Source organism: Lepidochelys olivacea (genome assembly GCF_965140295.1).
Source record: "Lepidochelys olivacea isolate rLepOli2 genome assembly, chromosome: 7".
Taxonomy (NCBI): Eukaryota; Metazoa; Chordata; order Testudines; family Cheloniidae; genus Lepidochelys; species Lepidochelys olivacea.
In genome coordinates this window covers 82,939,909-82,967,445 of record NC_140417.1, presented here as the reverse complement: position 1 = coordinate 82,967,445, position 27,537 = coordinate 82,939,909, and the positions used below count along the sequence as shown (strand labels likewise).

The following is a 27,537-nucleotide window of genomic DNA, read 5'->3' as shown; positions in this document are numbered from 1 at the left end:
CATAAATGTATCAAACACAGTCTTGAAGCCAGTTAGGCTTTTTGCCCCCACTGCTCCCCTTAGAAAGCTGTTCCAGAACTTCACTCCTCTGATATTTAGAAACCTTCACCTAATTTCAAGTCTAAACTTATTGATGGCTAGTTTATAGCCATTTGTTTTTGTGTGCACATTGGTGCTTAATTTAAATAACTTCTCTCCCTCCCCTGTATTAATCCTTCTGATGTATTTATACAGAGCAATCATATCTCCCCTCAGCCTTCTTTTGGTTAGGCTAAACAAGCCAAGCTCTTTGAGTCTCTTCTCATAAGAGAGGTTTTCCATTGCTTGGATCATCCTAGGAGCCCTTCTCTGCACCTGTTCCAGTTTGAATTAATCTTTCTTAAACATGGGAGACCAGAATTGCACACAGTATACCAGATGACATCTCACTACTACCTTATATAATGGTATCAACACTTCCCTGTCTCTACTGGAAATACCTCACCTGATGCATCCTAGGACTGCATTAGCTGTTTTCACAGCCACATCACATTGACAGCTCATAGTCATTCTGTGATCAGCTAATACACCCAGGTCTTTCTTCTCCTTTGTCACCTCCAACTGATAAGTCCCCAGCTTATAGCAAAAATTCTTGTTGTTAGTCTCTAAATGTATGACCTTGCACTTTGCACTATTAAATTCCATCCCATTTCTATTACTCAAGTTTACAAGGTCATCCAGATCTTCTTGTATGATATTCTGGTCCTCCTCCATATTGACAATACCTCCCAACTTTGTGTCACCTCCTGTCCCACAACCTTAGATGCCTCACTATGCTTTACTGTTGTAGCTCCCAACCTGGGCTACTCATGCACAGCCCACCAGTATGCAAATCATACCCTGAGTATCTGTTTATAGCTACAGCCCTGGTCCAGCAACTCTGACCCCAGCAGCCTGTCAGCAACACGCCAGCCACATTCTGGCTTTCACAGCCTGGGTTTCTACTTGCAGAGTGACCCCAACACACCCCCAGTCCTGAATTTCCCCCAAAACATGTTTTCCCAAACTCCTGGGTAGTTCAGATATAAAAGATCCGTTGCCCCTGTAAAGGGTCAATATTCAACCATTTGCAACTTTAACTGGAGTTACCAAACAGTTCAGTTTAAATACAACACTGGATTAGTTTAGATTAAAAATAATGCACATTTATTTAACTACAAAGAGAGAGATTTTAAGTGGGTACAAGTACAAGGTATTAAAGTCAGAAAAGGTTACAAGAGAAATAAAGATAAAACTCTTTCTAGTAGCTCAAACTTAATAAGCTAGACTTGGTTCAAGGTAATATCCCAGCAACAGAACTGATCAAATTCTCTGATTGGGATCTCCCCCCAGAGTCAAAGGGCTGCTTCCTTTGTCTTCTTAGGTGAAGAGGTGGAGAGAGAAAGAGAGAGAGAGAGAAAACCTGGTGTGTTTTTGCCCCTCACTTTTATAGTCCTGTCCCCCTTGGAAATACATTTTCCTGAGGGTTACCCCTAGATAAAGTTCATTCCTGCAGTGAAGGAGACAGGGAGGCTTGTGGTAAAAGAGGTTCCATGTTGTTGTTTGCTAAAATGCAGATCAAACTGTTCCTGCCCCACTTTGTTGCCAAAGAAGGGCCATTTGACATGTGATTGCCAATCAACTTTATGACAACTGGCTAGAGGTGTCAGTTTGTCCTTTGTTTTTGAGAAACCAGTTTACCCACTCCCCAGACTAGTCTGGTAAGCACATTGTAGTCATAATTTCAGCTTATGTTCATAACTCTTAATAAGCATTTTGCACATACATTACACAAGAATACTGATGATAAATATGTCATTAGCTTTTTAATGATACCTCACAAGGCATATTTTGCACAAAGATTATTACACTAATGTGTAGGGTATGTATACAGGGGTGCTTTCAGTCATAGGTCTTCTAAGAGCTTTGGCCGTGATAGACAAAAATCCATTTTAAATATTGTTATTAGCTGGGTGAAACCTTTTTATGGGTTGAGTTAAAACCCCAGTGAGATTGGCAGATGTGAACTTGCCCTCCCGTTAACATAATTGTAAGCGTAAGCCTCACCAAGACAACAGGTGTGTGTGTGTGTGAGAGAGAGAGAGAGAGATCACAGAACTGAGGTCACATCAGAACAGATGGAGTGAAAGAGACAGCCTGAAGGAGCAGCTAAAAGCATGAGGCTGACCCTGGGGCTGTTGGTAGATCTATCCAATTACAACTCTCAGGATATCTGCATCACTCTTCAGGCTGATTACGAGCTAAGAGCTGCAGTTTATGACAAAGGGGGAAAGGGACAAGCCTGTTATTCTTATACTCCATTGAGTGCTTAATTCAGTGCTCAGAAAACTAAGGGACTGATTCACTCTGAGCCCAGCACAGTGCAGGCAGAACAAGCACTGTAAATGGACCCTGACCTGTACCGCCCCTGGCTATTCTATTCCTGGATCACAACACAACACTTCTGAAACACCTCAGTCCTGAACAACAACCTCCTTTCCCCCGTCTCTGCTATTCGAATATACTTCCTAGAAGTGCTTATGCTGGGCCTTTCTCATTGAAAATTAAAAGTGTGCACATAAGCTCAATAAAGAGTTGTGATTAATGTTTTGCTAGGAACAACAGGACAGCCTGTTGTTAGCTAAAAGGATCAGGACAATAATATATTCTTTCCAGTGCCAGAGAGCAGCTCCTGTTCCTAGACTCCGCTGAGAGTGAGCAATGTGTCTCACCCTGGGGTAGTGGGGAGGGACATTTTGTCTATTAGGTCTTCTTTCCCAACCTGCTTGATGTACTATTGTCCTTCCTTATTGCTAGGGCCCTACCAAATTCACAACCAAAAAAAAGTGTCACAGACCATGAACTCTGGTCTCCCCCTGTGAAATCTGGTCTTTTGTGTGCTTTTACCCTACACTATACAGATTTCATGGTGAAGACCAGTGTTTCTGAAATCTGGGGTCCTGACTCAAAAGGGAGTTGCAGGGGTCACAAGGTTATTTTAGGGGGTGTCACGGTCAGTGTTACCTCTAATTTTTCCCACCCATGTGTAGAATTAATTTTGTTATGTGCACCAAAATGGAGATGATGTGTGACACATCACCTTCAAATCGGTGCACATAACAAAATTCATGTGGTGGGGGTGGGGTGGAGTGGAGGGATTTGGAGTTTGGGAGAGGGCTCAGGGCTGGGGCAGAGGGTTGGGGTGCAGGGGTGTGAGGGCTCCAGCTGGGGGTGCGGGCTCTGGGGTGGGGCTGGGGATGAGGGGCTTGGGGTACAGGAAGGTGCTCTGGAGCTAAGGCTGGGAGAGAGGACTCCCCCCCAGCTCTCCCCCCACAGAAGCACCTGGGCTGGGGAGAGAGGCACCTCCCACTGCCGCAGCAGCTCCAAGGCTGGGATCACAGGACAGGTGCCCCGGATCCCAGCCCCCGCAACTCCAGGCTGGAGCTGGGTTCAGGGAGGGGTGCTCCTGACAGGTCCGGGCCGAGCTGCCCAGGTCCAGGCCCAGGCCACCTGTGTCTGGGTCCGAGTTGGGCTGTTCGGGCTGGGCCGCCCTGGCTCTGGCTGGAGCCGGGCCATGCTGCACCACCTCGTGGCTGGGGCTGAGCTGCACCGTAACACCCTGGCTGGGTTCAGAATGGGGTAGAGGCGCCCCGGCCATGGCAGGTCCGGGACACAGCATAGTTGAAGGCCGGGCTAGGTTGTGGCCAAAGGAAGGGTGACCCTCCCCTGGCCACGGCAGGTCCCTGGGCGGGTTCTCTGAGCATCTGCGCAGCGCTAAATAGGCTGCTGCGCAGCTTACAGGGAACTTAGGTCACGGTATTCCCACCCTTACTTATGCGCCGCCTTCAGAGCTGGGTGGGCGGAGAGCGGCAGCTGTTGGCCGGGTGCCCAGCTCTGAAGGCAGCAGTGCAGAAGGTAGGGTGGCAATGCCATACCATGCCATCCTCACTGCTGTGCTGGTGGCGGTGATGGGACTGTCTTAAGAGCTGGGCTCCCGGCCAGCAACCGCCGCTCTCCGGCTGCCCAGCTCTGAAGGCAGCGCCGCCGCCAGCAGCAGCGTAGAAGTAAGAGGAGCAGTACCAGAACCCCCCCACAATACCCTTGTGACCCCTCCCCCCCACAACTCCGTTTTGGGTCAGAACCCCTACAATTACAACACCCTGAAATTTAAGTTTTAAATAGCTGACATCCTGAAATTTACATTTTTTAAATCCTATGACTGTGAAATTGACCAAAATAGACCATGAATTTGGTAGGGCCCTACTTATTGCTGCCAATAGCAGCCTAGCGGGAACATCCTGGCTGAAACAACTTCTGCCGTTTAGCACAAGACCCTAAAAGGCTATCTGCCATTCAGAAAACTGCAGTTGTCAAAATAAAAGTCATTGTCTTCTGAAAAGCCCAAGAATCTGCATTTGTTTCCTGGTTTGGTTTTGTCATTTATCAAACCCACAGTGGCGGACAGGTGGCGCTGGGAACAGACTAAGCTGTTTCTTATTAGGAACACTTGCCACGGGACTTTTGGAAAGATAGTTGGAAAGCCAGATGTAGCCGACTGTCCAGACTGCCGAGGTCTCTTTCACTTGACTTCAACCGGTTAGATGTGAAACAAGGTCATATGTCCTCCATCCTCTCTCTAGGTCAAGGATGCTACTCCTCACAAAGCTCATCAAAAAAGGAAGTTACCAGGGCAGGTGTGGGGGAAAGGGGATTGAATCTTTTCTGCCACACTGCAGTGGAAATTAATGGTATATCAGAATGGATGGATCTGAGATGCTTGCCTGAAAGAGAATGGTAATAACCTATTTGGGCAATAAGCTGTAGATAATATTTAAGATGTAGATAAAATAATAAGCTGGGCTAATATTTGTCACATATTTGTTGTCCTACCTAATACACATTGTCTAAACTCAATTGTCTTTCTATGGAATTTAAATTCACATTTAATTTCATTCTGTGTGAAAGGCACTTTTTGAAAGTGCCACTGGAGGGGCAGCCATGTTTAGCTCCTGAAGGATGGGGAGAAATGTGTTTCAACTTTTTTCATGGCATGAAGTTAGATCAAAGAACCCCAGCAAAGTTAATACCATTAATACAAACCTAAATTCTAGCCAGTAACCACTGGAAATGTATTGGAAAACTGGAGTTTCTATAACGATACAAAGACCTAACAGAAATTTGGAAACACCGTGCATTTGCATTTGTTAGGGAAAGCTAGAAGTATGAACTTCAATTCAAGAAGGACCTAGAATTTGGGATGTATGAAAGCTCTAGGCCTGTATTCTTTCTTGGACACTAAGGCCCCAGTTCTCTTAGGAGCTTCATGTGAGTGGATCTCTGCACCTGCGTGAAACTCCTGGCAGGATCAGGGCCTAATACTGTACTTCTCCAGCCCCAGCATACCTCTCTAAGTGCCTCTTCTCTGCTCCCTAATTAAAACAAGCCATCAAGACCGCAGCAGAGGAAGGGTTCACTGAACTCTTCAGAGAGAAACCTCAGCACTCTGATAGTAACATGCTTGTCATTGATGAACCTGGCTGAGCAACAAAAACTTTGAGTCTTAGGATAAGAAATTGAATTTTTCAAGCAAGTTCCTAAATTACCCATTTTTGTTTCTCCAGCAGCCATTTGCCCAGCCTTGATCCCGGGCATGTTGCACTGTAAAGATGGAGCAATGCCATCTGCCAACTAGACAGATTGCAAAGAGCACTCAGCCAAAGATGACATGCTTCGCCCAAAGCGAAGGGCGTACTCATAGCAAGGCATCAGTCCTGCTGCCAAGAGGTGGAACTATTTCTCTTCCTTTTAAACACAGGAGAAAAAAACCACTGGAATAACCTATATGGTTTCCTTGCTAAAGACTAGGTGCTCACTAATTCTAGCAATTTGGGCTGTAATTTCATTATATATAGTAAATAATATTTGTATAAAAACAAGTCTGGCTAAACAGGAAAACCACATCAGATAGTGTTACTGCTCCTCTGGAAATGCTGCTGCTGACTTGGTACCCCTCCTTAGTCTTTTTTCGGTAACTCACCCACAGCCTGCATCATACAAAAATAGAGAGAAAATCACTTACGGGAGGGCCTCGGGGACCGATGATGGACATGCCTGCTTCTCCAGGGGTTCCCTGCAGAGAGAGACAGAGGCAGAAAAGGTGTGAGAAAAGGAAGATTAAAAAGGAAAAAACTGGAAGGCAAGGAAGCAGAAGAAGGAAAGAGAAAGAGGAAGAGGGAGATGTGAAAGCGTTAGTGAGAAGACAAAAGAGAGCACAAAGCGAGATGAAGAAAAGAAAAGGGGGGATAGTGAATCAGTAGAGGGGAGGAGAGAGGTGATTGCATGAGATAATGAGGAGGAGGAAGAAAGACAGTTAAGGAAAGGAGATCAAAATAATCAATATTCACATTCTCTATAGAGACCATGATTAAATTGTGATTGCTCAGAGCCCTTCCCACCTGGGATAAGAAACCTCCTTGGTCTATCTTGTTCATGAGAGGAAGCCATTTTGAAGTGTCCCACCACCCTTAAGAGATGGCACCACTATGGGTCTCTTTGGAGAGGAACATGAGACCTCATCTAATGCCTGCATACTTGCCATGCCCTGGGAGCACACATTTGCCTCCCCTCTATTTGATCACTCTTGTTCATCCTGAAGCTTCACCTGCCCTAGTCTAGGGACTGAATAATGCAGAGAGGCATAACTAGGAGTAAAGCTGTGCAGTATAAGGGGAAAATGAGATGTTCAGCAAGGAAAATTATAAACATATAAAATATAAAATACTTTTTGGATAAAATGCAACCTCTTGTGATTATTAAAGATCCTGTGAAACTTTTAGTAAGAGCTGTGGTGTTAGCTCTCAAGTCCTGGGTAAACTCTAATTCAGGTCATGACATTCGGCCTCCCTAAATTTCCTTTGTGAAATTGAATTGATGGTAATGATGTACATTTCCTTTTCCAGTCTATTGCTGTGTGCTTTTTAAACAGCTTTCACATCTCACCCCAGATGCATCTGCATTTCAGTGGCAGCTCTATACCCAAAATGTACACACTTTATCAAGTTTATGAAGCGGTCAGGGTGCCTTTGGAGTGAAAGGAACAATGTAACAGTAAGACGTAAGATCACTATTAGGACAGAACAGTCTTCTGAGGTCAGTTGTGAAAACACCATCACTGGAGATATTCAAATAGTGGCTGGTTAACCCAGTTGTGAACATACACTGGAGACCACATTGTATATCACAGGGCAAGGAGAGCGAGACAGATTGCATAAGCTGCAAGGTCTTTCTCAACTCTAGTACTTATGATTTTATGAATGGATCAAATGAGATTTAGTGACCAGACTGGAATTTGAAAGTTTAGGTCTAAAGTAAACTAAATAACTCCATGTGAAAGCAGCTTGATGTACTGTACCCAGAAATAAGTGGCTTGGTCAAACCTGGTTTCTAAAATAAGTAGGGACTGACATGGAGACAAAATGTTCTTATGATTTAATCATGTATTGTATGCAATGATAGACATTTATGGTACATCTATACTGCGCTAAGAGACCCGAGGCACAGCCGCAGCTGGCCTGGGTCAGCTGACTTGCGCTCACAGGGCTCGGGCTGTGGGGCTATAAAACTGCAGTGTAGACCTTTGGGTTCAGGCTGAAACACTGCCATAGGGACAGTTCTGCCAGCCAAAAACCACTGGCGTGCAGTGTAATCGGGCCATACCCCTCCCCAATGCCCTGGGTCCATCCCAGTAAATATCTTCACCATTTCTTCTCTCTGGTCACTCACTGAGAGGATGGATGTGCTGCTATGGAAACTTTTCCACTGCACAGGACACCTTCTGTGTTCAAAAGCAGAGATAGGCCTAAACGTCAATGGCCTCATCCAGATTTGAGGAGCAGCTTTCCTTGAGTTGAGATGTTCAGATTTGAGGTTCTACTTTGGTAGATTAATAATGTTAAAGAGTGGCATTAATTGCTGGAGAAAGACTAACATACTTAGTCTATGGCTCTAGAGAAGTTACTTTCTCTTTAAAGGGAGTCAACTTTATTCACTGGAGTTGGAAACGGGATTTTAAGTCACCGAAAGACAATTGTTCAGAGAGAAGAATGATCTGGCTGCAAAAAGGAGGGATAGCCTCTCAGTTTTCGTCAGTTAAAAGTGAAAGAAGAGTAGCAGTGATTTGGGGAAGAATGTTCTAACTACCTAAAGAAAATAAGAGAGAAACTGAGTGAAGAAAGCAAGAATAAAAATGGGGAACTTTGGGCAACTTAGAGGCAGCTGTGACCTGCCAGGACCTGGGGAGTGGGAAAGTCCTGTTTGTAGCTATTTATAAAAGGCATTCATTTTGGATTAAGAAAAAAACAGTAAAGTTCTTCCTGGAAAAATAGAAGCCGTCAAAGATTCACGGCAAACCCAGGTCATATGACTGGCTCTGGCTCTCAATGTGCTTTATAATACACAATACATGACTGATAGTCACAGATGATAGATTCCAAGGTCAGAAGTGACCATTATTATCATCTAGTCTGACCTCCTGCATAACACAGCGCATAGAACTTCCCCCAAAATACTTACTAGAGCAGATCTTCCAGAAAAATATCCAATCTAAGTTACCAACCTCCTTCTTGAATTGTGGACACCAGAACTGCATACAGTATTCCAGTTGCGGCTGCACTAATGCCAAATGTAGAGGTAAAATAATCTTTCTACTCCTACTTGAGATTCACCTGTATATGCATCCCAGGATTTGCATTAGCCATTTTGGCCACAGCATCGCACTGGGAGTTCATGTTCAGCTGATCACCACAACCTTCAAATCTTTTTCAGAGTCACTGCTTCCAAAGTTCCCCATCATGTAAATACGGCCAAAATGGATACTGTTTTCTTTTGCCCAGTTTACCAGGCAATCCAGATTGCTGTGTATCAGTGACCTATCCTCTTCATTATTTACCACTCCCCCAATTTTTGCATCATCAGCAAACTTTATCAGTGATGATTTGATATTTCTTCCAGGTAATTAATAAAAATGTTAAATAGCATTGTGCCAAGAACTGATCCCTACAGGACCCCACTAGAAATTATATCCATTCAATGATGAATTCCTATTTACAATTACATTTTGAGACCTACCAGTTAGACAACTTTTAATCCACTTAATGAGTGTTATGTTAATTTTATATTGCTCTAGTTTTTTAATCAAAATGTTACGTGGTACCAAGTGAAATGTCTTACAGAAGTCTAAGTTTATTATGTCAACTCTATTACCTTTAACAGCCAACTTGTTGTCTCATCAAAAATACATCAAATTAGCCTGACATAACCTATTTTCCATAAAGTTGATTGGCATTAATTATATTACCCTCACTTAATTCTTTATTAATCAAATCCCATATCAGCTGCTCCATTATCTTGCCCAGGACTGATGTGAGATTGATAGGCCTATAATTACCTAGGTCAACCCATTTACTCTTGTTAAATATTGGCACATTAGCTTTCTTCCACTCTTCTGCAACAGCACCCCCTTCTAAGATTTATTGAAAAATCAATATTAATGGTCCAGTGATCGCCTCAACCGTCTCTTTTAAAACTCTTGGATGCAACTTATCTGGATGTGCTGATTTTAAAATGTTCATCTTTAGTAGCTGCTGTTTAACTTCCTCTTGAGATACTAGTGGAATGGAAAGAGTGTTATCATGTGATACAACTATATCATCTGCCACGGGGGCTTTGGCATTTTGGATGATTTGATAATGCTGATTGTCTACCAGGAGAATCCGAACAGGGGACAAGAAGGAGTGACCTGAAGAAGAAGAAGAACCAGGTTTTCATCCTGTCCTGCCCTTTCTTCCTATGGTACGTCATTGTTTTGTCCCCTATCTTTTTCACAGAGGTCTGAACAGGTTTGCCAATACCATACTCTTTATAGATGTTTCCTCAAACAATGTGGTGAACATCTAGACATTTCCTAATTTCTGCACATATTGCTGTTCATTTTCCAATTAATTAGATGCTGCCTGAATCAATTCAAGGTACTTCTGTCCCTCTCCTATCTTTCCCTTTTGAGTGTATGATGTAGTGGCATCTGAAGACATAAAGTGTTGACTGACATTGAATATTTCATGAAATTTGTGTCACCATTGTGACATATTAGTGGCTTTGTAAACTACCAGCTCTATGTAGGGATAAAAAAACTCATTCAATACTTTTCAAATAGTTTAGGCAACTGCTCAGAGAGACAGGAAGTACTGCAGGGTCTTTTTTTTTTAAATGGAGAAGATATAACTGAAGTAAAAAAGTGTATGTGTGTGGAGTGGTGGCCATCTCTTCCCTGTTTCCCTCTGTGTTTTTTCACTATGCAACTAACCCTGGAATGGAGGTGGTGAGCCATAGCCTGTGACCAGAGGAATGGTGAATAGGAGAAGCCCAACACATAGGAACTGGATGGGCCATTAGGACATAGCTGTTATATCTTATCACATTTGCATATGCACATTTCCTGGACTTACCAGGCACAGCTGTCAGCAGTGAAGAAGCTAATGGTTAAAAAACCACAAAGGCTCAGCTGGAAATATTGAGTGTGCCCATCCACCTTTGGAAGTCAGCCCTTACAATGTTAGCAAATTATAGTAAACAAAAAAATTCAACATCCTCAGACGCTGTGTGGGCTGGAAGGAATTTAAGAGATGAGCTCACATTGTGAGCGGAGAGGGGTGGGGCAGTTCAGAGCCATGTATGGTTTAAACACACGGAGGGCTTTAAAGGCACAGCTCTTCAATTGTTGTGATTTGAAGTGAAGGGATTTCAGGTGGCTGAAGAGGAAGCTGAGAGAGGTCAGGGTATGACATGATGAGCTGGAAAGAGCTGACTCACCTTCTCTCCGGGTTGCCCCTTTAGTCCCTGGGTCAATTACACCAGTCGCAGCCGCATGCAAAAGGGTGAAGGGGAGAGAGAAAGAGACACAAACACAGGAATCAGTGTTAATGGCACACTAAACCCAAACACAAAACAACGCAACAAAAAACAGGTCACAGACACTGACGCATGCTCTGTTTAAGGTTTACACACAAGCACAATGACCTTTGCTTCTCCCTCTTCCACTGCCCTCAAGATCAGCTGTCTTGGCAATATCTCTGAGGAAGAGCAGCTGAGAGAGGTGGCAGCTGAAATTGGGTTTTCAGCCAGCGTGAGAAAATCAATTCTTGATTTTAACAAGTGGTGGTGGTGGTGGGGAAACTGAAGCTGTGTGTTAGTGATAAGCTCGCCATAGTTAGCAAGGCTGGCTCAGAGTTCAGAGACATCAGCTCACAAGTAAGTGAGGCAGCAGCAACAGACCTCACAAGGAACCTTGGCACAGCCGCCACCAGGGATGATAGTCCTCAGGTGGGATTAGCCAGGGCGGTCAGAACAGTGGCTGAAGATGGACTTGGCTAACAGTCAGTCCACACTGACCAAGTGGCAGGAGTTCCTGGCCAGCCTTTCAGAGTGTGGGACAGGAGGGTCATTGAGGAAAGGCAGAGGAGGATAAATGGATGAATGTGCTGGGAAGAAGGTATCTGACTGAATGGGAGGGTTGGGCAGGGGAAATATGTTTAATCAACAGTCTTCATTACTGGAACAGTAATAAAATATTGATTTTTTTTCTCTTCTCTTTCTCTTCTGCCTGGCTCAAAGAGAGGGAATTAGATATAATATATGGCCTGGCTATGTGAAATCTGTGGGGTAAATGTGCAAAATACATATAAGTCTTACATACTGAAATATGTTTAATATATTAAGTCACTCCAGGTAGGTTAATTACAATTAAAACAGGACTGTTTTATGGTAGGACCTTATTCTACCACCCTTATTCACACTGAGGAGTAACCTACTACATGTGTAGTCTCACTGATTTCAGTGGAACTACTCACAGAGTAAGGTTTCACTTAGTATAAGAACAGCAAAGCTGGGTCTTCAATGAACAGAGTACGTAGGCTTTAAACAGGGGCTCATCTGGAAGTGTGGTGATCTATGTTACCCACCCAAAGCCTCAAGTTTGATTACTAGCTCGTCTTTTTACTACCCTGGCGGTTGGCAGGGGCTGGCATTTCTGCAGAGCCAGCTTCCTCTGCCTCTCAGAGGCCTCCTAGCAGGGTCTAAGGGCAGTTTTACTCAGTTCCCCTCTTCTAGCGCATACGAATAAGCAGAAAATTAGAAAGGCACCATACGGATTTCGGTCTGTCTTCCATCTCTGTCTAGAGCAGTGATCCTCATAAACTGCACTACCTTGCGTTATATCCTGTTGTGCCGCATTACTGAACGCAGCAGTTACTTACAAAGTAATGCCGTCATGGCAACACAACTAGGGTTATCAGACAGCAAGTGTGAAAAAACAGGATGAGGGTGGTGGGTAATAGGAGCCTATATAAGAAAAAGACCCAAAAATCAGGACTGTCCCTATAAAATCGGAACATCTGGTCATCCTAAACACAACATCAAACCAGAAGGGCATTGTGAAGATGTACTAGCATTGCTTGAATCACCCTGAGTCTGGCAATACAGTAATACTGAAGAGCTAATCCCCTCAGGCATGCCAGGCTCCAATACCAATGAGGCATTTGGAGGAGACCTTACTGGAGAGAGAAAGTTACCCAGCGGTATTGCTAAGGAAGTCCTAAACATAGTACATAAAATATAATGGACCCATAAAACCCTCCCATACTTTGAGGTCTTGGATTAATTGGGACTCAAATCTGAATTACCCTGGCTCATGAGGTTTGTAAAAGCCAAGCCACCTCGAGTTATGCCCACCCTACCTGTGGAATTTGCCAACCCTTTTTCTATATTTTTTCCATCACTGCTGATGGCAGTGAGTAGCTGATTATGTCATTAATGTTTATAAATGTGTTGAAGATGTAAAGAGTCACTTAATGCCAAGAATTGTTAATTGTTAATAATATTTGTTGTATCTGTATGTAAAAAGAGAACCTCTCCTCGCTAATCAGTTTCCATAACAAACACTGTGGGCCAGATCCTGATGTAAATTCATATAGCTCCATTGGCTTCAATGGAATTGCACAGATTTACACCAGCTGAGGTTCTGGCTCTGGATGTGTAATCTCTTATGACATGACCACTTTAGCCACTCTATATTATAGCTGCCTGTGAAATTGCAGGCACCAAACCCAGACACATCTCATTCATCCACACACAGCCTTCCCAAAAGATATTTAAAGATGCAAAATGTTTGGGTGGAAGCTATCCAAACGGTAACTCAGGCGAGCTCAGCTGTGGCAAGCTGAACAGCTGGGAACTGACAAGGAGTGAAGGTAGCTAGCAACACAGTTTCCTCTCTCTGTCTGAAATGTGGGGTGGTCATAGGGCAGGTGTCTCAGCCGGAGAAAAGCATAAGGATTCAGGACCTATCCACAAGTCAGAGTGAACTTAGTGGAATGTCACCTCACTCCTGAGGCTGTTATGTTGTCCTCTTTGGAAAGACATCAACATGTATGGGGAATAAAGAGAACAACTCCATGAAGAGGGAACACAGGGAACAGAAGGCAGAGCCGCACGATGCAAAGGTGTTTGGGGTGTTGATGTGATGCTGTATGACACGCGCTGCCCAGCCCTTCTTCAAAGTGTCACTGTTATTTTAAATGTGTACTCTATGCCTGGAGGGCCAAATTAGAGCCAATGTGCTGGGCAGACATTGTACATTCATAGGCTGAGAAAAGGCTACAAATGTTGTTTGATCTATATAATTTTTTTCAGACAGACAGATCTGCAGGGGGAGCTTGCCTCTCCTTGACCTTCAGAGGCACAAAGGCAAGTACATTGCAGGCAGCAAGAAACCATCAGCAGCCCACTGCTTGGCACCACTTGAACACATGGTGCTACAGGGAGCATTCTCAGAATGTAGCCAGGGCCTCCTCCTCAAGAGTCCCATTTGGATTTGGTTTCTGCATAGAAATGTCTCAGATAAGAGCCCCCTATAGACTTACCAAGGATTCGTGCCTCTGTTTTCTGGGTGGAGCCTGGTTACATCACAAATGATAGAACCTGCAGCCTAAAATTTCTAAACCTGGAAGCAGATCTCAGTAGCAGTTCATTCAGCTTTGTTCATGAGGGAAGCTGCTGCTTTTTCCCTTGTTATACCCAAACCAGACCTTAAAATGGAGCAAGGGCCTGGGGCAATCATTTCCCTGAAATAATTAAAGTATCACCCCAAACGACCCACAGGCATCCCAGCTTTTGGAAAAATGTGTGTCAGTCAGGTCAGGCAGATGCAAGAGGTTGTAACTCACCGTTCTTCCAGGGATCCCCATGGCGCCTTTGTCTCCCTAACAATTAATGCAAAATCAGATGGCAGTTGGAAACTGGTCATATACAAGACTACAAAATGACACAAATTAGATGTCACATGTAGATATATGTGTGTATCTTTGATTATTAATTGACTGAGGTATGTGTATGTAGCACATATGTTGACACACTATATATACATATATTTAAAGTATGTTCATATGTTTGTATGTATTTTTGAACATATGTGTAAGCATGTGGGTATGGATGTGTATGTAAGTCATCAGTTTAACTCCTTGCTATATAGGCACAAGGAACCAACAAAGCACAACCATTTAGAAAGGAAAAAAAGGCAAGAGTTTGTGATCCAACTATGAGTCTAATCATAATTTCAGCACTTTCTATAATCCAGCTGCTGGGAAACTGCTCCCTTCAGTACCTAATTATCACATTTTTCTCTTTCTTTCCAAGGAAATCTGAATGGTAGCTATTTATTTATAGAGCTGTTATCACTTAAGACAGAACTCTCAGAGACCATGAATAGGTTCACATTTTCCAGTAGTCCAGAAAAGGGAAAGCTATACTAATGTGGATAACAAGCTAACACAGGAAATGGCGTGTCTAGCACACCGTATATTAATGGTTGTGTTCTGTGTCTCTTAACTGTACAGAATGCTGCCCAGTGAATCTTTAGGGTGTGAAAATCATTAAGTGAGGTTGCATGAATGTGCCTGCCTAAGAATGTATGAGACGATACTTGAACTGAATGGCAAAGACACATGGACACAAAGCCACTGGCATATTCTTAGCCATTTATATAGATTTTAGTTCTGAGTCTATATTTAAATTTAACTATAGAATTAAAGATTCTGTATTTCTGGCCACAAAAAGTGAACGCTATGCAGACTTAGAGAGCAGTATGCTGATGCTCAGAAGATACAGAACTATTTATGGTGTCCATTGTTTTGTGGATTTCACTGCACATTTTGCAAAACTGACATTGTAAAATCTCTCAGTATTGTTTCTGATCGCCAATTTGTTTTTTCTTAAGTTTCACTATGAAAAAAATCAATGTTTCTGTTGTACTTTCTCATATATTTTCACTGTAATACTGTTTTCTGAGGAGATTGATTTCTGCCGCACCCGACGAGAACATAGACAATGTAGGAGGCTGACTCAAGGGTGCGGGGAAAACAACCCTAACTGTGTCACCTACATGAAATCGTTGAGCCGCTTCTGTCATTACCCTTTAATCATGGCAATGGGCCAGAACCTTAGCGCTGTGTCCATAGTGATCAGTAGAAGGTAGGGATACATACTGATTACACAGGTAACTCTGCCGAGGAAAATAATCTTTGATGTTGGTAAATGTTCAGAAATTCTTTTTTTCCCCCTAGCAGTGTCTGTAATCAAATGAGAATATAAAACAATACTGATGGTCATTTTTCTACTGTCGCCTGCCAATTCGCTCTGCTATCCAGTGATGGAACTGCAAAAAGCAGTGTGGAGAAAAAGCAAAATGGAGAAGACCGTCTTGAAATCTGGGGAGTGGGTCAGTTCAAGGGGAGTGGGCCAGTTCTCGCCATTCAAGGAATGCACTTTGCTGCCACTGTTGCTCAGTAACCTTTCTTCGCTCCCTGTCTGATGTACATAGTAATACTTTAGATTAATGTTCTAAATACACTTCACTATACACAAGATTTAAATGTAAAGAGGTAAAAAGTATTTAGAGGTTTAACAACTCCATAGTTATAGACAAATACTATTCCATAATCAATGGGCATTTCTTTCATATACATGTTGGATAAATCAAAAAGCCATATCTCTGCTGCAACAGTTATACAAAGCAGTTTGATTAAATTTACATAGATGGTATGTGACTGCAAAGTAAAAGGAGATTATATCTATTTCATCCCATTCTGGTTTTTATACTGTACCCATCAACATGCTATTTGATCTCTCTCTCTCTCTCTCTCTCTCTCTCTCTCTCTCTTTCTCTTTCTGTGTCTAGGTGCTGTACATGGTTTATTCAGAAAACAATGGAATTTCTCCATAAGGGACAGGAAATTCATTGCCTTGCTCTTTGATTTCTTGGCTTCTGCTTGGGAGCTTGCTGCTAAGTTTTCTTGTTCTTTAATTTGGACATTGCTTTCCTCTACAGCTGAGCTTGGCAACTTGTTATGAAAATGACAAGGGTCAAACTCTCATGATCTGTAGTGGAAGGGTGTTCCAGACTTTTGGATCTGTTGTTGAGAAACTCTTCCTGGCTGTGCTGTGACTGGTATCTGACCACATAATGACTGATGCTGTATAGGACTGAGCTGTGTCTGATATTAGTCTGCACAGTGACTGGTACAGTACCTGATGTCAAAATGCCAAGTACCTCATCATGAAATGATGTATGAGTGCACTGTGTCTGGTATTTGACTACACAGTACTTAGGGTCTTCTAAACAATACTAGCAGGGGGGAAATGGTCCCAGTGGTATCGCAAATAAGTGCCAGATGTTTATGAGAAAGAGTTGTCTATGATGTGAAGCCAGGAAATACACTCTGTTGTGGATAATACTTATGTGCTGCACTGTATGCTAGCATTGTATTCATAGCCCCACTGCCTGCCTGCCTGCTGTATTTCTAAAGTGGCTATTGTTTTAGTATCCAAGCACCAAACAACAGTTATGAAGAAGAACAGTTTTGAGTGGTCTTAAAAGATGTTTTACTCTCTCTTTTCCTCAGGCAGTGTGTGGATTTGTTTTTGTTTTTGTGGAAGTCATTGCTGAGGAGACTTCATCCAAAGGTGGTATAGGTTGGGATCAGAGTGTGGTGAGGCTGTGGTTTGGTCCGATCTCCTCTGGCAAAGAGTTTCATACCTGGGGCCTGTTGCTGAGAATGCTCTGGTCCCTGATCCTGAAAGACTTATCCTGAGTCTCTCCAGTACAGGAGCCCCGCTGGCTTGGATGGTCTCGGACAGTAAGGCTACTCTGAAGTAATCTAACCCCGGATTGTAAAAGCCTTGTAAATTACAGCCAAACCATGAGTTTGGGCCTTTGATGAAGGGGGAGCCAGCAGTTTCACACAGCAATTTGCATCAACTTTTACTACTTGTGAGGTGGGACACTGTGCTACACCAATTGCAGCCTTCATGTGACAGTTACGGTCAGCCCCAGGTAGCGTGAATAGAATAATCTAACCTGAAGGCAATGAAAACGTGGACCACGGTGGTCAAAACCTTGTCTAAGAAGAGAGAGAACAGCCTCCTGACCCACCAAAAATGGAACAAAGGAATTCCTTGCTACTGTGGCAATCAGTATGTCCATGAGTAGTCCACCACAGCCCAAGGATCTGCACTGCTTTGATGATATGTGGCCTGCTGCCCTCAGATGATGGTGAGGTTCGAGTATTTTCTTCTTTCTGCTAATACTACTTCTGTGTCTCAGTATTTGAGTTTGAGCCAACTACTTTTCATCCATCTATTGATTTCTGCCCTGGAGATGGCTCAGGCTGCCACAGTGGAGAAAATATATTGATCCTAGCAGCTAAAACCCTTATCACAATTTATCTCAGCAACAGACCATTGCTAATGCTTCATTTTCATTTGGATTAAAGTTAGTTATGGATTTACAACTCCCTGAGAAGTTGGCAGGCACCATGTTAATTTTAACCAGTGATAATGGGATTGTTCACAAAAAACAAACTTATGGGGGCAAAGAAACAAATTTTTGAGAACTTTAGGTTACAGACTGGCTTTTCTGTTTGAGGGGTGCTGAGAGGGGAGAGTGAAGCGGTGGCCATTGAGCAGAGGTTCCCTTTTGCTTGCATTGGCAGGCAAAGCGGAGCTGGAGACTGGACAACACCCCAAATCACTGTCTGTGCTGCCTGCCTTACACTCAATGAAGTGCTGGGTCACCATTCTGCCTGGCCCTTGCATGGCTATGCACAGAAGTGGAGGAGGGAGAAAGAGGCCCCTGAGCTCTCTTGCCTGCCCAGAACACCTGCAAAAGGTGAAGCATGTAGCCCCCAGTGTAACTCAGAAGCCAGTATGACAATGTAACAAAGTTTCCCCTTCACTAGGAATACATTAAGAAACAGGTGGAGTGACTGGCCATAAACTGGCTCTACTGGAGCCATGAGAAGGGATGGCTTGGTGTCCATTTGGTGTCTGAATTTCACTTCTCTGTGGCCTGACCTCTTTATGTCCCTCTCACCTCTACTTCCTGTATCAGCATGGATTAAATGGATGCTTCCTGCATCTCCCAAGCTCCTCCAGAATTAAAATAAACAATCCAAATCACTGCAATATCCATCCTGGTATCTGCTCAAAATAGAACCTCCAGTCTTTCCTGGAAAGCCTGTCGGAATCTGAGCTTCTATCAGTGAGAGTACAATACAAATGTGGTTCTTCAATGGGGAAGGTGATTCATATTGGAAAGGTGATCTTAAAAGGCCACATGTTTCCCAAACACAAAAGGATCCTATAAAGAATGTGTTTCTTGGAACATTGTCCTGCCAAGGTCCTGTTGTTCCTATCCTATTGGGATCCATATCTCATTTACAACATGCTCTTCATCTAATTTAGTTCGACCACCGGAGACCACTACTACGTCCCAATTTACACAGCCTTGAGGCCTGCCTTTCAAACTACTGCCAGAGAGAGAGAGAGAGTGAATAAAAAGGAAATAACATGATAGAAAAAAGCTATTTACCGGAAGCCCTGGTCTTCCTGTAGGGCCCTGAAATAAAACAGAAAAGGCAACATTGGCACAAAAACTGGGGTAGGGGGTAGGGAAAGCACTGATTAAAAAGAAGAAATACAGTATAAACAATGAGAAAACAGAACTGTTAAGTCATCAGAACAGCTTTCCTACTAGCTCAATCTGATTGATTGTTCCATTTTCCCAACCCATCTTTAAAGCTTTATTTCTATTTGGTATGTGTCTATCACAGAGATTCCCAAACTGGGGTCTGTAGGTAACTGGTATCCCATGAAGAGCTAGCTAGTGACATATTTCTGAGTCTTCTCCTTGTTTCCTTCTGATGAATATTAAATGTTCATGTACAGAATTTCTGGAGTTGCCATAGAGATATTGTATGATCATGACTGGGAGGGAAGGTATCTAACATGATGTTCACACTATGAAAAAATTTGAGAACCTCTGGACTAACACATACTTTTTCTTTCTTTCTTTCTTTCTTTCTTTCTTTCTTTCTTTCTTTCTTTCTTTCTTTCTTTCTTTCTTTCTTTCTTTCTTTCTTTCTTTCTTTCTTTCTTTCTTTCTTTCCAATTACACATCTACAGGTTGCTGGCTTTCAAATTACCCTATCTACATCAAAATTGGTAGAGAAATGACAGAATCTGCCACTCGAAATTCAATGAGTCTAGGACCATTCTAATTCAAGGTGTAATTTTAAGTCCCTTCAGATGCTCTGACAGTATATGCCCAAGAACGAATATAACTAGGGAGTGTTTTAATCTTCTCTGTTTCTCACTCTCACTCAGCCTTGCCAATCCTATTCACCACTGTCATGTATCAGAAACAGCCCTGCAAAAACATAGCCCCTCAGTTGGCCCTAAATGGTACAGCGTAAGAGCTGCTCCCATTTTGTTCAGCTCAGAAGTCTGAAACTTCACATTTACACACTGTGAAATGTATAAAAAACTGAGATTTTTGGTGTGTCAGCATTTCTGAGTTGCTAGCTGGAGTGACATATGTGAAACCATCAGTGTGGGAATCTGTTCCACACATCATAAACTAGTTCCCATCCATTTTAATAAAAAAAAAAAAACCTGGCGAAAATCTTCAACATGTAAACACCAAGTGCTTTGCTTAAATATTTAACAGTGAACTTATGCTTGTGATTTTTGAACTGCTATCACTTGCAGTCCCTTAAAATCTCCTGACATTCTTAGTGAGAATAGGGCGTGGTTACCCCATGAAAAATTCCACCGTGGCTAATTAAATTCAAGTCCACCTAATTTCATCTTGTTATTTCAATTGGCTACAGTATTCTCACTTCCTGTCCTAAACAGTTGTTTATACAGACAGGTTCAGGGGTCAGAATAAGCTGGTATACAGTAGCATATTGTGTCATCACTTCTCTGGTGGTCCCATTTGTTATCAATTAGTGTTAGTGGGAATATTCCTTCAGTCCTTGCAAGGCTTGTTCTGATTCCCTTGATACTCTTCAAGGTCTCTTAGCAATAATGAGTAACTAGGAACATTCTGGCAGTAGTTGGGACATTTTTCTGAAGTCTAAGTTGTCTGAGTTGAGTTTTTGCATTTGGCTAACATTTGGAAAGGAAGCTGTCTACACAATTTTTCTTCGAAACTGATAATTGCACATGTAGGGCCAAACATTCAGCAACCATGGCTGAGTGGCAGAGAACAAGTTGCACAGGTACGTATGCAACATATATTTGCACCAGTTCTAAAAAAATATGTCAAATTCAGTGTATGGCATCCTATGCATGAAAATTGCACACTGTTATCCTCATTTTTCTACATGAAAATAATTGGGAGTATTTCTAGCCCTCCATATTCACCATTTCTACCCTGTGAGCTTTCTCAATCCCATGCTGGGAGATTTCAGAATTGTGCAGAGCTATATGGGTGTGTCTGTGAAATCCCACTAAGGATCCAGGCACTCTGACTGAATACAAAGGATATTTGGTGTTTGAGAGATTCTGGGAGATTTTAAAGGAAAACTTGGTTATAACATTGGACATGGCATATGGGAGACAATGGTTACTGCTAATTTCCCCTCAAGCCCCCTTCGCCCCATTACCATCAGGTGCACACTTCACAAACGCACTGGAACTTTGGTACTTACAGGAGGCCCTGAAAGAAAGAAGAAGGAAAATAGACAGTTATTAGTGCTGTTATATAATAAATCCTGAAGACAAAGTTTAGATGATCACTCCTTACATTGCACGCTCTCTCGTTCTCTCTGTGGACTGGATTCTGATCTCACTTATTCTTGTTCTACACCCAAGTAACTTCATTGTTTTCAGTGAATTCATCCTGATTTACACCACTGAAAACAAGGTCAGAATCAGACCCCAAATTTCTCTCCTCTCTGTTTTCTGCCTGTCTCTCACTCATTTTCACTTCAGGTTAATTGAAATCACTTTGCTGCCAAGAGCAATGAATTACAAATTTGTTAAATTTGATTTTTAAAATCTTTGAGGGTAAATATGATGAAATAAAATCAAGATGTTGCATCATTTACAGATAGGTTTAAAGACAGCTGAGTGTAGTGTATCTGGTCAGAATCTCTTCTGATCAAACAATCAGTATCTCCTTTTACCATAATTAAATACGTAATCCTTATATTTATTTTTGCTGATCACTTTCATCCAGGCTGCGGGTGCAATCCAGAAATGATATGTTAGGAGGTATGAGAGGGACCCAATTTACACTAATTTATGCTCAGTTAAACTCCCTGGAACCTACTCACACTCTGCCAACATTTGAGGAAGGCTACATTTGTTTAGTTTCCACAAGAAAGAGCTGTAAGAAGATATAAGAAAGGGTAAGCCAAAGTAGCTGCCATTCTGCTTGGACGTATGCCTTCTGGGTCTTCATCATTTAGAATCCCCTGCACATCAATAGAAAGTTTAAGGGAGTCTGAGTGTTAGGGGTGTAATATATACCACCTTAGCCATCACTGTCTTCTGTTGTCAGTCTCTTCTAATTTCTTTTAAAGGAGGAATTTCTGATTTAATACTCTCTTCTTCTCCAGACAGTCAAGTTTAAAATCAAAAGGTAAAGTGGAGGGACTCTACAGAAATGTCCTTCTCGTGGTCCATTGGACATACATGGGTGATGTTACGTAGAGATGATCTCACTTGGGGAGAGAAGATAGAGAAAGGCCTGTAGTTTATTACAAATGTGCTCTAAAAAAAGCCTGTCAAATTTTCTCAGATGACATCCCTAAATTCTGGGTGCATATTTGTTGTGGTCTGAATTCTGCCATTCATTACATGCACTAAGCTCCCACTGATGTCCTCAGGAGTAGCACTCATAACCTATGGTGGAATTTGTCCACTATGGCTTGAATGATGTCTCAGTCCTATATTGCAAAGAGGCTTGGGTTTTATTTAGATTCATGCTATAGACTAACCCGCAAGCTTGTCCATACCATGTGGGGTTTTTTTTTATCATGGCTGCAGCATAGTTGGCAGCTGCAAAGTATTGATGCTAATCATGATAAGGCTGTGCCAGCTATTAGCTATTGAGCCGATCCTGCAGCCCTCACTCATGTTGCTTGTTCTTACTTGTGCAATTTACTCCAAAGGGGATGTCTCACCTAAGTAAGGTTTACAGCATCTGCACCCTTTTACAATCACAGGGACAAACCATCATGTGGACAGAATTTAAATCCATTTATTCACTGCCAAGTACACCCCTTTTTAATGAGTTTTGTGTCTTCTTGGGCAACAGCTTGGCATTCTGGAACATGTTGCCTTTGAGAAAATAATAATAAAATCCAACAGCCCAGCAAATGACATCAAATAGCAACTGTCCTCAATCTAGAAGCTGCGTCTAATTTATGCTCCCCATTTCTATTAAAAGCTTTACGCAATTTGTCCTTTTTCAACACAAAAAATTAACAGAAAAATCCAGTCTCTCTCTCTCAGGTTTCATCCTCAAGTCAGTCACTGGTATTTTGGAGATGTTTGTGGCCTAGTGGAATTTTTGTCTATTTTTGTGAGGAAAATGGAGACAGACATCCACTGTGATGTCATCACTTGTTACCGTGACCATTTGTATGACGTCACAGGATATTTTGGGCTGCCACTCAGCAACCCCATCTGCATCTCTTACTGAAATCATGGGCTGCTTGACACGTTGGAAGCTGATGTGATCAGATTGCAGTGAAGCATGCCAGACCTCTGTCAGCAGCAGCCGCAGCATAGTCTGCCGGAGCACTACATTTCACAACATGCACTCTGCCCTGCTCCCTCGTCCCGTGCCCCTGCCCCCACTGCTCCATCCCACCTTTCTTTTATTACAGCGCAGTGGGCCATGTAGATCTCATTGTCTGAGTAATATCTCTTCACTCATTCTGTTACATAATAGGGAATGCCCATTCAGAAACTGGCATAATGAATATATTTCTAAGCAGAAGTGACACTATATGCAGTCATCTTACGTTGGCTGATCCTTTATTCTAACCTAGCTGTATTCAGCACAGGACTGGAGCAAGAATCAAAAGTGGTTTTCAGCCATATTTATTTCCCCCTGATTCTATCTGGCAGGGACCATTTCACAAGTTAGAGTAGGTTCAGACTCTTCTAACTGATACCTGGCTGCCTGCAGACAAGTGACTGGTCCAGCAGCAACCAGGGACTGCTGGGGCATAAGGATGCTGCAGCCACACCCTCTTTCTCTCAGACACACTCCAATGTCAGGGGCGTTCTCACTGATGAGATCCTCTAGCTTTACAGCTGCTTTGTGTTGCCAGAGTGACGTAAATCAGGTGGAGCAGGGGATAGCTGAAGCCCAAGCTAGTTCCGGGTGTAAGTTAAAGCAGCCTCAGGGCTGCTCTTACACACAGCTGTCTGTGGCCTTGAGGGGTCATTCTGGCAGTGGGGAATGCTCGGGCATAGAGATGCCCTGGCCTTGCCCACTTCACCTTGGCTAAGCCCCCTACATTGGAAAGGGAGAGTGGAGTAGGAGATAGTACACTGTCTGTATGCCACCCACGGATTCACTCATCATAGGGTATCTTCATTAACCATTTAAGCCTGCATTTTGGCTGCTTTATGACACCCGACACAGTGCAAAGCAGCCATAAAGAGGCTGAGGACTGGACCCGGTGTATTTAGTCAGCAGTCCTAAATTGCTTCCCATGCCTCATTTGTTGCTGAAAGCCCAAATTCCCCACACTTAACTTCCAAAATTTCCAGCTCCTCTCATGGTTATGTGTTGTCAGTACAAATGCGTGTAGCACACCCAAACTACACTGAACTGAATTTCAAGATAAACACCACCAGATGCTACTGTGCTGACTGTATGATTCCTTTTCAATGTAATGTAACAAAACCCTCCACTTTTTAATTGGAATAAAGCTGCCACAGAAATCAAGAGGCCTTTCTTGAACACAGTACACAAGGCCTTGACTACTGGGGCCAAAGCTATGCTCAGGCCTAAACTAGTCACTGTCCCACTGAATTGTGGCAATTGGATGGGTCCAACTCACCTGCAGATCACCTCAGGTCCATATTAACAGGGGCAAAACTACAGCAGAGTCCCTCTGGCTGTATGTAGAGAACATCAAAATGTCTAGCTTGCCATGCTTGCATTTCCCAACCTGACAAGCCATACGGCCCGCTGCTCTCTGATGTGGGCAATAATTTGCTGATGGTTGGTTGGTTAAGGAGGAGATACTTGTTTATTATTTATGTGAATTGGCTTCTGATATGCCACTGCCATTAATCTGGTGCTTCAACAGCCTTCATTGATAAACCTTGTGCTGAGTGATTGTCCCTAGCACCAATTCTCACTCCCTCCGCATTCAACACCATCTGACAAACAAGTTCAAGTGTCCGTTTCAAAAGGAAATGTTGTGCTATGGTTGGTATTAACAAATATTTAACTTTTACACAGCAAGTTGTGTTGTAGATAATCTACACATCTGAGGAGAGATGGCAGTCTGTGCACAGGAGTCCGGAGGTACATGCTGGAAACAGCAAAAGACAGGAAAACCTCTGACTAGAGGTGGGGAAGCAACCTCCTTCCCCTCAGTGGTTGAGATTTCAGGAGACAACCCTTTCATAATATAGCAAAATTGGGAATCCTGTGGAGTTCTCTACCTAACAATGGACACTTGGGGGCTCCGGGCAGAAGGATACATAGTGGAGACAGACTCCCCTTTGGTTTTGGACAGAGAGAAGACTGTTGGTGAAAACAGCCCACCTAATCAGAGACAGATGTGGCACTCTCCAAGTCCGTGACAGAAGGGAACTGTGGGGGTTGGACATGAGGAATGTTCTACCTAATGAGGTGGGTGACCTTAAAAGGTGTAACCATAACTTTGGCAGCACATGGAGAAGATGTAAAAAACATTCATTCTCTGTTTTCTCTGCTGCACCCACATCCTTCCACACCCCCCTGTTTTTCAGAAATGCTCCTGGCATGAGTGTGTTCAACCAAAATAACTTTCAAACTGCCCTTTAACCTCCTTCCCAAAGAACAGCAGCTGAGAGTGTCACAGCAGACAACGACCAGAAATAAAAAGCTGTGGGTAAAGAAAGCGCTAGGCTGTAATAGCTCATACATTGCAATTGCTACCGTGTTTGTCTCTTTATTCCCAAATTACTCTGCTCATAGATATTAGATTTCCACCCTTCCAAGTGCTACTGCTGTTGCTGGAAGCCGAAGAGTGGTCAATCTAGTCTTTAGTATTGAAACCAAACACTGAACTTAAATAACAAATGGAAACGCAAAAGAAACAGACCGTGGGCCCAATCCTGCAAACTAAGATATAAGTAATTCAGCATAAGTGTGCAGCCCCATTACATTCCACACGTGAGTAAAGTTACTCAAGTGGATTTTGAGGATCAGAACTTATATTTGTAACCACCCTCATGCCCAATAAACCCATTAGAATTTAAAACAGTCTGGTAGACATAAGGGAGGTAAAATACTCCTAACTTGTATAATAATGGTTTATGACAAGCACCACAGACCTTTCTGTTGGAGGGAACGCAATAGCAAGGAAAGGGTAATGAACAAATTACAGTTATCAAATACATTGGATACCTTTTTCTTTTACTGTATGCTAATTTCCGTATTTTATTTCTGTCTCTGTGCCCATGGGAGCTAATCTATCCTCTAGGAAGATGTTTCCTTAATACCTTTGGTTTCTTTTCTTTAGAAAAACCTTTGTAAGCTGCCAGTATGCAGAACTGAAGAGTCCATGTACATAAAACTTTGACTAAATACCAGTAAATATCTGGCACTTAAACTGACAAGTTTCTTTCATCAGGTTCCCAAATTTTCCTGAAAAATTCTGTAGATATTGCTTGTGAAAAGGAACATTTGGATTCATTTTTTGTGGTTTCCTCTCAGTGGGGAAAGTGGGATACTCAATACAACTGTCAACGTTTTCTGTGTTTTCCATATTTTCTAGATATTTTTTGTAAAAGAAAATTGCCCAGAAACTAGGCTAACTGATAAGATAGAGTAGCTGACAGCAGGCTCACCCGTTAGCATTGGATGTGGCTCTGTAGATGCCTGTGGAGTATTTGTTCATCTTCAAAAAATGTTCTTGTCTAAACTCCAGTAAATAGAACTGGTGACCTTAGATTATCTCAGTTTTTCCACACTAGATGTCTCACACCCAACATGACTACCTCATGGGAGAAATTAAGATCAGTTAAAAAAATTATTTGACTCTTGAACTTTGGTGATCTATGATAACAACGTCAAATTTAATTCCCCTGTGATCATCAGACCATGGTGAATGAATGAATGCATCGATTTTCAGGATTGTGGCTCAAAGTGGCACTTCAGCTGTAAAATCCAGTAAAAGAGACTGGTGACCTTATGGTGACTTTTGATCAAAGTTCAAATTTGGGATTTCGCCCCTTGTACTCAAGTGCCCGTAATGAACAAGTATATCAAGACTCCAGCTCAATGGAAACATGGAAATTAAGTCAGTCAGTCAGTTAATCACTCCATTATAAGTACCGGTATTATATTATATATCAGAACTGGAGATGAGTCAAAACCAGAAACTTCATTCAGAACCCCTTTGCAGTTTTGTGGGGCTGGTCCAATTCACATTCATGAATCCCAGGTGAGCTCTATGAGTTTGGCCGCTGGTCTTATCCAAAACTGGAAGGAATACCAGTTCTGGTTTGGATGACGCTCAAATCTTGAGGGAAAAAAATGTTTTTGTGAGATTTGGTTTCTGAATAGTGGAAATCTCACAAGATAAAAGTTATTCTCTTTAGATTTCCAGTATCTAGAGCCAAAACCTCAAAAAATCAACTAGCAAAATTTTGGCACCTTCCATTTGAACTTGCAACCTCACCTTAAATCTAATGTGGATCCAGATCCAGATGCCACCTCACCTTTACACAGTACAATCTTTCTGTCATAGAGAAATCAGATTGTCCTAGGAGATCTTACACAATAAGCCCCCGATTCCAGTAAAAACTGTGGAACATTCACTGAGAATTAGCCAATGAATCTCCAAACTATGCAATGTTTTAAAACCATGGACAAATTTACAAACA

At 42.6% G+C, this 27,537-nt stretch overlaps 1 protein-coding gene across 3 annotated transcripts in view; it reads right to left on the bottom strand.

Annotated features, from left to right (window-relative positions):
- COL13A1 (collagen type XIII alpha 1 chain) overlaps positions 1–19,015 on the bottom strand; it is a 98,962-nt gene extending 79,947 nt beyond the window's left edge. For all 3 annotated transcript variants that reach the window (XM_084635592.1, XM_084635593.1, XM_084635594.1), the window contains exons 1-4: positions 18,995–19,015; positions 14,295–14,330; positions 10,885–10,911; positions 6,098–6,148 (exon numbers count right to left, since the gene is read on the bottom strand). In XM_084635592.1, the coding sequence (XP_084491718.1) occupies positions 6,098–6,148; positions 10,885–10,911; positions 14,295–14,315 (99 nt within the window). In that variant the 5' untranslated portion in view covers positions 14,316–14,330; positions 18,995–19,015. The remainder of the gene's footprint in view (positions 1–6,097; positions 6,149–10,884; positions 10,912–14,294; positions 14,331–18,994) is intronic.
- Between the last annotated feature and the right edge of the window lie 8,522 nt (positions 19,016–27,537).